General features: G+C 39.4%; 1 protein-coding gene across 1 annotated transcript; it reads right to left on the reverse strand.

Annotated features, from left to right (window-relative positions):
* Positions 1-7,489: 7,489 nt before the first annotated feature.
* LOC120128861 lies at positions 7,490-9,186 on the reverse strand. The gene is made up of 3 exons (XM_039146479.1): positions 9,000-9,186; positions 7,807-8,074; positions 7,490-7,757 (listed from the first exon to the last, which is right to left on the reverse strand). The coding sequence occupies exons 1-3, from the start codon at positions 9,184-9,186 to the stop codon at positions 7,490-7,492; spliced, it is 723 nt and encodes a 240-aa protein (XP_039002410.1).
* Positions 9,187-9,345: the final 159 nt, after the last annotated feature.

Genomic DNA, 9,345 nt, shown 5'->3' on the forward strand with positions numbered 1-9,345 from the left:
TGTATAATATTTGATGGTTTTTGCAGGGAGGCAAAGATCGAATACATGAAACATGTAGTGCAGTTGAAAGAGACGTTATTTGAATTGTTGTTCGAGGCATTAGGGCTAAGGAGAGATTACTTGGGAAGCATTGAAGGGATGAAAGGTGCTCTTATTGCGTGCCATAATCATCCGGCATGTCCTCAGCCTGAGTTGACCTTAGGCACGTCTAGCCATACTGATGCATCGTTTTTAACTGTACTTTTGGAAGATAATATCATTGGACTCCAAATTGTTCATCAGAATCAGTGGGTTGATGTGCCTCATCTCCATGGATATTTAACTGCAATATTGGTGACATTTTGCAGGTATATATTCAATGAAATGGAAGGTGGATTTCTAAAGATTAATATATATATATATATATATATATATATATATATATATATGTATATATATTGAATAGAAAATGCATTTTGCAGATTGTATCAAACGACAAGTTCAAAAGTGTAACACATAGAGTATTAACCGGAAGAGTGTGAAGGAAATGAAACACTCACACAAACAACTTTTATTTAAATTCAAACAAATATTACAAGAGCACTCTCACTCAAAAACAAGAACTACAACTCACTCTTATAAGATTTTGCTTCTTCACTCACTTAGAAGCTCTTAATTTTTCTTGATGCTTAAACTAAAATGGGGAGAGGTATTTATACTACTTAAGAACAATCATACACCACACAAATAAACCATTAAAAATGAGACATGCCTAACTCTCACCTAACTAAATTGATGTACGCAATGACATCTTCACCTAATTGATGTAAGCAATGACATCAACTTAGTTTGGGTTTGGGTTTAGGCTCCCATAATGGATCAAGTTTATGATCCAACACCCTCCCTTAAACTTGATCTTGTGACCCCTAGTAAGTTCCTTAATCTTATGAAGTCTTCGCTTGTCAGTGGCTTGGTAAAAACGGTAACTTGATCTTGTGACTTCATGTATTCAACTTCCACATTGTTTCTTGCAATACACTCCCTTATATAGTGGTAGCGAATATCGATGTGCTTACTTCGATCATGGAATACTGGATTCTTTGCTAAGGCAATGAATGACTTGTTGTCGACACAAACCTTGGTAGGCTCTTCTTGTATCAAACCTATCTCCTTCAATAGATTTCTAAGCCAAATTGCATGACAAACGCATGAGGTAGTAACAACATATTCCGCTTCACAAGTGGACAATGTGACAATCGGTTATTTCTTTGACATCCATGTGAAAGCAGTATCTCCCATGAAAAATACGAATCTCGTAGTGCTCCTTAGATTATCTATGTCTCCACCCCAATCACTGTCCCTATATCCAACAAGCTTGTAATCATTAGAAACTAAATAGAACAAGCCAAAGTCAATTGTACCTTTCAGATAGCGAAGAATTCTCTTTGCGTCTTTAAAATGGGTGGTTGTTGGAGATTCCATGTAGCGACTAATCAATTCAACTGCGTGAAGAATATCGGGCCTCGTGCAAGTTAGATAGCGTAGACTTCCCACCAAACTTTTGAAGAATGTTAGATCTATATTTTCGCCTTCTTCATGTTTGGACATCTTGATCCCATATTCTGTCGGTGTGCTTATTGGCTTACAGCTCTCCATCTTGAACTTCTTCAGTATCTTCTTTGCATAACTTCCCTGTGAAATGAAAATTCCATCCTTTTGTTGCTTAACTTCAATGCCAAGGTAGTACGCCATAAGCCCCATGTTTGTCATCTCGAATTCCTTCATCAACACATCCATGCATTCATTATACATCCTTGGGTTGCTTCTGGTGAAGATCGAATCGTCCATGTAGAGGCACACGATCAAAATATCTCCATCTTTGATCTTGATATATAGAGCATGGTCGTAGGGACATTTGTTGAAGTCATTCTCTTGGAAGTACTTGTCGACTATTCGGCTATTCCATGCCCTTGGTGCTTGTTTTAGCCGTAAAGAGCCTTCTTCAACTTCAACACCTTGTCTTCGTGCCCTTTGACTTCGTAGCCTGATGGTTGCTGAATGTAGACTTCCTCTTCAAGAACTCCATTTAGGAAAGCAGACTTTACATCCATATGTTGTATCTTCCACTTGTTTTGAGCTGCCAAAGAAATGATTAGTCTGATAGTCTCTAATCGAGCAACAGGAGCAAATACCTCATCATAGTCAATTCCAGCCTTTTGACTATAGCCTTTAGCAACTAGCCTCGCCTTATGCCTTTCAATCTCTCCTTAGGCATTTTGCTTTGTTTTGTAAACCCATTTGACACCTATCGCCTTATGTTCCTTAGGAAGTGAGGTAAGTTCTCATGTGTCATTCTTCTCGATGACCTTGATTTCTTCGTCCATCGCATCTCTCCATTTCTTTTCTTGTATTGCTTCTTGAAAGCTCACTGGTTCACAATCGACAAACAGACAAAATAATGTAATATTATCTTGTCGTTCAGTTACCACATAAAGATCTCTAAGGCTTCTTGCACGTTGCACAACTCTTTCACTTTGACTCCTACTTGACGATGACGAAGGTGATGAGCCTCCTTGAGTGGTTGATGTTGGTGAAGTGGGTGGGGTTTCAAGCTCTTGTTGAGGTTCACCTAGTAGTTCCCTCATTGTCTGCTCATTTTCTTCAATCTGAGGAAAGAAATTGAAGTCATCTGCATGAGAGTTAAAATTCCATTCTACTTCTTCATTGATAACCACATCTCGACTAATCACAATATTCTTATTGTCTGGATTATACAGCTTATAGCCCTTCGAATTTGCATCATAGGCGATGAAGATAAAACTCTCGCTTTTATCATCAAGTTTCGTTCTTCTCTCGTTCGGTACGTGAACGTGGGTTATACTTCCAAAGATTCTCAAGTGGGAAATGCCAGACTTTCTTCCACTCCATGCCTCTTGCGGTGTCTTTCCCCATACACTTCTTGTTGGAGATCGATTTATCAAGTAGACTGCACACGCTACTGCTTCCGCCCAAAATTCCTTGGGTAGTTTCTTGCTTTTGAGCATGTTTCGTGCCATTTCAAGGATTGTTCTGTTCTTTCTTTCTGCCACACCATTTTGTTGGGGGGATCTAGGAATTGTCATTGGTCGACAAATTCCATTTGCTTCACAGAACTCTTGAAAATCACTGGAAGTAAATTCTCTACCTTAGTCGGATCTCATGGCTTTGATCTTTCTACCGTTTTCTCTCTCCACTGCTGCTTTGAACTTCTTGAAGACTTCAAAAACTTCTGACTTTTGTTTCAAGAAATACACCCAGGTTTTTCTTGAAGAATCATCAATGAAGAGAAGAAAATAGTTATTGTTACCGAGAGAACTTGGCTTTATCGGTTCACACACATCGGTGTGGATGAGCTCAAGTGATTTTTTGGCTCTTGTCTCTGACTCCTTTAGAAAGATTTTCCTGAATTATTTTCCGACTAGACACCCTTCACAAAGCTGGTAAGGATGGTTTATATGAGGTAGTCCCTTCATCATCTCCTTCTTAGATAGCAGCTTTAGACCTCCAAAATTGAGATGCCCAAATCGAAGATGCTAAAGCCATGATGCATCTTTGTAGCAAGCTTTTAGGCACTTTGCAACATCATTTTGTATGTTGATCAATAACATTCTATTCTTTGACATCGGCACTTTAGCAATGAAGTTATTCTTATCATCTTTTATATAAAGATTATAATTATTCATATGAATATCATAACCTTTTTCTACCAGTTGCCCTAAACTTAAGATGTTACTTTTCATATTGTGCACATAGTAGACATTTGAAATAAATTGATGTCTCCCATATTTCAAACGGATAAGAACGTTACCTCTCCCTTTCACTGCTATTGTGGAATCATCTCCAAACGAAACATTTTCGCTTACTGACTCGTCTAGCTCCACGAACATATCTTTCCTTCCACACATGCGATTGCTTGCACCACTGTCAAGATACCAGGAATTTGCTTGGCCACCATCAGTTTCCTTTCGTTCTAGAAGAATAGCTTTTTTTCATCTGTCTTTTCCTCCACGTAGTTGACCTTCTCCTCAATTTTGTTTTTGGGAGCTCTACATTATGAAGCATAATGCCCAAACTTCTGAAAATTATAACATCGAACTTGAGATTTGTCATACTTTGAGTTCGGGTTGATTTTTCCACGGCTTCGTGTTGAGGTTTCTCCTTTCTCATAGTTGTTTTTGGAATTGTTGTTGTTGTAATTCCAGCTTCGTCCACGACCTCGACTTTCACCTCGTCCATGACCTCTACCTCCGCCTAGGCCACGTTGGTTTCTATCATTGCGTTGGCTTTCATGCATATCCTTGAGTTGCAGCTTGAGGAGTTACTCAATAAACCCATGCTTATTCTTATTCTTCTCTTCGTATGCTTGCAATAATCATTGGAGTTTCTCGATCGTCATTTCTTCCAAGTCTTTAGTTTCTTCAATCGTCACGACGATGTGCTCAAATTTGGGATCCAACGAACGGAGTATCTTCTCTATTATCCTCACATCTTCTAACTTTTCACCATTTCTTTTTAATTGATTAGAAACAACTATTACTCTTGAGAAATAATCTAAAATAGACTCATATACTTTCATGTGTAAGGATTCGAATTCACCTCTTAATGTTTGGAGACTTCTTCACTTGCTCGGATCCTTTGTAAGAGGTTTGAAGCTTCTCCCATGCTTCCTTGCTAGAGCTTGCACTCGAAATCTTTTCAAAACCATCATCATCTAATGCTTGATAGATGAGGTAGAGAACCTTCTTGTCTCTATTTCTTGAGTCCTTCAAAGTTGTCTTTTGATCTGGTGTAAGAGTAGCAAAAGCATCATCATCCGCAGGCTCGTTATAGTCTTTCTCTATGATATCCCACACATCTTGTGATCCAAGAAGTGCCTTCATTTTGATACTCCAATTGTTGTAGTTGTTGTTATTGAGTGTCGGAACTTGGAATGGTGTCATACCACTTGCCATATCTCTCAATATAATGAGAATTTGGAAAATCCAATTGCACTGATGAATCCGGAATGCCGAAAAACCTTGGGAGGGACTTGGACAACTCGGTCAAGGGGCTCCAACTCGGCTGACTCGACTCAACTCGGTGAGTCAACTCGATTTTTTGGCAGCAGTCTTCTGGTGGTGCGTGGCGGTGCGTCAGAACTCAGATTGAGAAAATTCTGGCGGCGACAGATTCCTCTCGTCGAGACCTTCGATCTCAGATTCCTCTCGTCGAGACCTTCGATCTTTCCAACTCACTCTAATGCCACTTTATTGGAAATGAAACACTCACATAAACAACTTTTATTTAAACTAAAACAAATATTACAAGAGTACTCTCATTCAAAAACAAGAACTACAACTCACTCTTATAGGATTTTGTTTCTTCACTCACTTAGAAGCTCTTAATTTTTCTTGATGCTTAAACTAAAATGGGGAGGGGTATTTATACTACTTAAGAACAATCCTACACTACACAAATAAACCATTAAAAAAATGAGATATGCCTAACTCTCAATTAACTAAATTGATGTAAGAAATGACATCTTCACCTAATTGATGTAAGCAATAACATGAACTTAGTTTGGGTTTGGGTTTAGGCTCCCATAATGGATCAAGTTTATGATCCGAGGCATTAGGGCTGAGGAGAGATTACTTGGGAAGCATTGAAGGGATGAAAGGTGCTCTTATTGCGTGCCATTATCATCCACCATGTCCTTAGCCTGAGTTGACCTTAGGCACGTCCAGCCATACTGATGCATCGTTTTTAACTGTACTTTTGGAAGATAATATACTCCAAATTGTTCATCAGAATCAGTGGGTTGATGTGCCTCATCACCATAGATATTTAACTGCCAATATTGGTGACTTTTTGCAGGTATATATTCATTGAAATGGAAGGTGGGTTTCTAAAGATTAGCACATATATATATATATATTGAATAGAATATGCTTTTTGCAGATTGTATCAAACGACAAGTTCAAAAGTGTAACACATAGAGTATTAGCCGGAAGAGTGGGTCCAAGAATCTCAGCCGCATGTTTCTTTGCTCCTACACATGCTCTTAGAGATAAACCATATGAAGCAGCCGAAGAACTTTTATCGGACGAGAATCCACCCATTTATAGAGAAACGAGCTTCCACCATTATGTTTCTTATTTCAGGTTGAATGGAAGAGATGGCCGACTAGTCCTTCCTCATTTTAGGATTTCCTAAATGCTACTACTTACATGATCCTTGTGTTTTTCACTTTGCTATTTTATGTGAAAATTCCATGCATGAAATAAACAAATTAATTAGATATCACTCTCTTCCCTAAAAGTATTCATTGGGACACACTGTGGGAGATAAAGTTTGGTACTAGATGTTGAAAAGGAATCACTATTTGATAAGGCTATCCAGTTGATGGATGAGTAAATTGTGTGTTCATGGATTGCTTCCACTGATTTGATTACGAGTAATCATTGGTGCATTCCTCGAAAAAAAATATCGTTGATTTTACAATACTCACTCTTTGACCAGAGGCCTTGCCGAATTGAGTCAGAACATTATGGATGATATCTCCTTGTGTCGGTGAAGCTTCCGAAAAGAGGAGCATATCGTCAGCGAAGAAAAGATGGGAAATCCCAACACCAGTAGTCGACGTGCAAAACGGAATCCAATGTTTCCTCTCAATTGATTGCGCCAAACGTTCCATACAAAGAATGAAGATATAAGGGGATAGTGGATCACCTTGGCAAATCCTTCTAGAAGGCGAGAATGACCTCGTCGGTCTTCCATTCCACAAGATGCTAGTAGAAACCGACGAAATACATCATATGATCACTCTAAACAAGGATTCAGGAATACCCAGATCCTGAAGTATGTTCTCAATAAAATCCATTCAAGCCGATTGTAGACCTTTTCCAAGTCAATTTTCATGGCCATCCACTCCCTGCCACTCGATTTCTACTTCATTGAGTGAATAACCTCCTTTGTAATAATAATGATATTTTTGATCGACCTTCCTGGGACAAATAGGAAGATACGACTTTAGCCTTGTTGACGAAAACGGGTAAAGAAAACGAAAGAACACGAGAATTTTACGAGGTTCGGCAATGTGCTTACGTCCTCGGTGCCTAGGCGGCGCTAGAAGTTTTATTCAATGATTTTTTAGGTCTAGGTTATATCTCTATTTATAATAGAAAACCCTGGTACATAATTACAAAATTAACCATGTACCGTACCGCGGGGGCTACGCCCCCGCACCCTCAACCCACATAATTTGTAACCCCACAACGAGACTTTCTTTGTAAGGACAGTTGATGTTCACTGCATTCGCTCACTCCGCTCCATCTCCTGTCCTCTTTACTGGTATATTTATGAGCCATACCTAACAAGCCTATTGACAATTTCGTTAAAGCCTTGTAGATAACAGTGCAGAGTCCTATTAGTTGATATTGAGTAATTGATTCCGGAATCGACACTTTCGGTATCAACACCAAAATGGTTCTATTCATCTCGTCATTCTACATATCCCTTTCGAAAATTCTGCGTAAGTAGTCACAAGTTGATTTTCCCACAACAGCCCAATTCCGCTGATAGAACGCGGCATGGATTCAATCAACCCCGGTGATTTAAACGGAGCCATCATATCAAAAGCAAGTTTTACTTCTTTATCCATGAGGGGTCGCTCAAGCTCTTGAAGATGATCACCTGAAACTTTTGGAAACAACCCGCTCGGATAGTTAGAATTTGCTCCTCCTTCATTTCGAAATAGATTCCTGAAAAAAATTGACTATCAGCTCCTGAAGTTCATCCTCCTCAGAGCACCAATCGTCATTCTTCAATTTAAAGGCAGTTATCTTGTTCCTTCGTCTTTTGGCCATAACCGATGCATGGAAAAATCTAGAGTTACGATCACCGTGAATAACCCAATTCGAACACGCTTTTTGACGCCAAAAGCTTTCTTCTTGCTCTAAAACAACATCCAGCTCTTCCCGTAATTTACTTTCCAAATCACTGAGATAGTCTGAGTGGTACAAATTCAAAGCTTTCTCAATTCCCCTAATTCGAACAAGTAATGCTTTCTTCTTCTTGCCTATGTGTCCGAAAACATCTTTGTTCCACTCTTTAACTTTAATTTTAAAAATCCTGTAGATTTTCATTGAAATTTCTTTCTTCCTTCCACACTAACTTCAGGAATTCAATAAATTGCGGATGATCATTTCAGGCTGCAATGAATCGGAAAGGCTTGTCGTGATTCGTATTTTCCACAATATTACTGCAGAACAGAATAGGTCTATAGTCTGATCCTAGCCTATCGAGGTGCATAACTCGGGCGTTCGGCCACAAACCATGAAGATCTCTGTTAGCTAAGTACCTATCCAACCGCTGACTGAGACTACCTCTCGTCCAAGTAAACGGTGGTCCGTGAAAATTCAAATCTATCAGACTTGTCGTATTAATAAATTCTCTAAACTAGGTATTGACTCGGCCATGTCTTCGTGATCCCCTAGATCTTTCTTCCATGCAAATAATCAAGTTGAAATCCCCACCTAACATCCACAACTCATTATCTCCAGGATCAAGAGAGCGTAACGAGGACCACAAGAATTTTCGTTAAGAACGATTAGGGCATGCATATACCACTGTGATTGTGAAGGCAACCTGATTATCGACTAATTTACCCGACCATGCGGAAAGTGATTCGAGATTGATAGCACTTCCAATTCAGTAGTGTCGTTCCACAACACCCAAATCCCACCGCTATAGCCATGTGTCTCGACCCGGAATGAGTGTGAATAATTCAACTTAGCCACCACTTTATCTGCTTTTGTACCACTAATCCGAGGTTCCAGAAGCGCAACTATATTGGGCCGATGTTCCTGTACAAAATTCTGAAAAATTCTGTGGAAAGTAGGGCTAACCGCTTCTTGGCAATTCCAAAACATACAAATCATTAAAATAATTAAAGGATTAAAGGAGCACCAAGAATCACGTGTGAACCCGGTTACTTAGCTTACCCTCCGTGTCAGATACTTTCATCGCTTCATCCTCACTTAAGAGTCCCACTTCAAAAAGCGGAGTTTTAATTTGAGCCTGTATATCCGGATCTTGCACGTTATTAAGTTCCTCCAGTTGGTGTGAAAACATCTCCAGCCATTCTTTGGCTGTCGGACCTGGGTCAACTTCCTCCTTGCCAGTGAACATTCCTTTCTTGGCTCTCTTGAATCGGTTTGGAGATAATTTTTTGGGAAGACCTTATCCTAACGCCTGAGTTGTTGTTACTGCCTTGACCTTGTTCCTTAATGGAAACTGCCCTATGTTCACCCTGCACGTGATTGATTGCATGCATTCTTGCCCTTGTGG

The sequence above is a fragment of the Hibiscus syriacus genome, unplaced genomic scaffold (genome assembly GCF_006381635.1).
Source record: "Hibiscus syriacus cultivar Baekdansim isolate YM2019G1 unplaced genomic scaffold, ASM638163v2 tig00110482_pilon, whole genome shotgun sequence".
Lineage (NCBI taxonomy): Eukaryota > Viridiplantae > Streptophyta > Magnoliopsida > Malvales > Malvaceae > Hibiscus > Hibiscus syriacus.

Bases quoted from the DNA above. Each gene is read 5' to 3' on its own strand.
- LOC120128861 (XM_039146479.1), bottom strand. From the start codon at position 9,186: ATGTTCACTGGCAAGGAGGAAGTTGACCCAGGTCCGACAGCCAAAGAA. The intron at 8,075-8,999 runs GTAAGCTAAGTA...TCGGACACATAG, and splicing joins GAAAGTATCTGACACGGAGG to GCAAGAAGAAGAAAGCATTA. The intron at 7,758-7,806 runs GTGCTCTGAGGA...AATTTTTTTCAG, and splicing joins AAATTGAAGAATGACGATTG to GAATCTATTTCGAAATGAAG.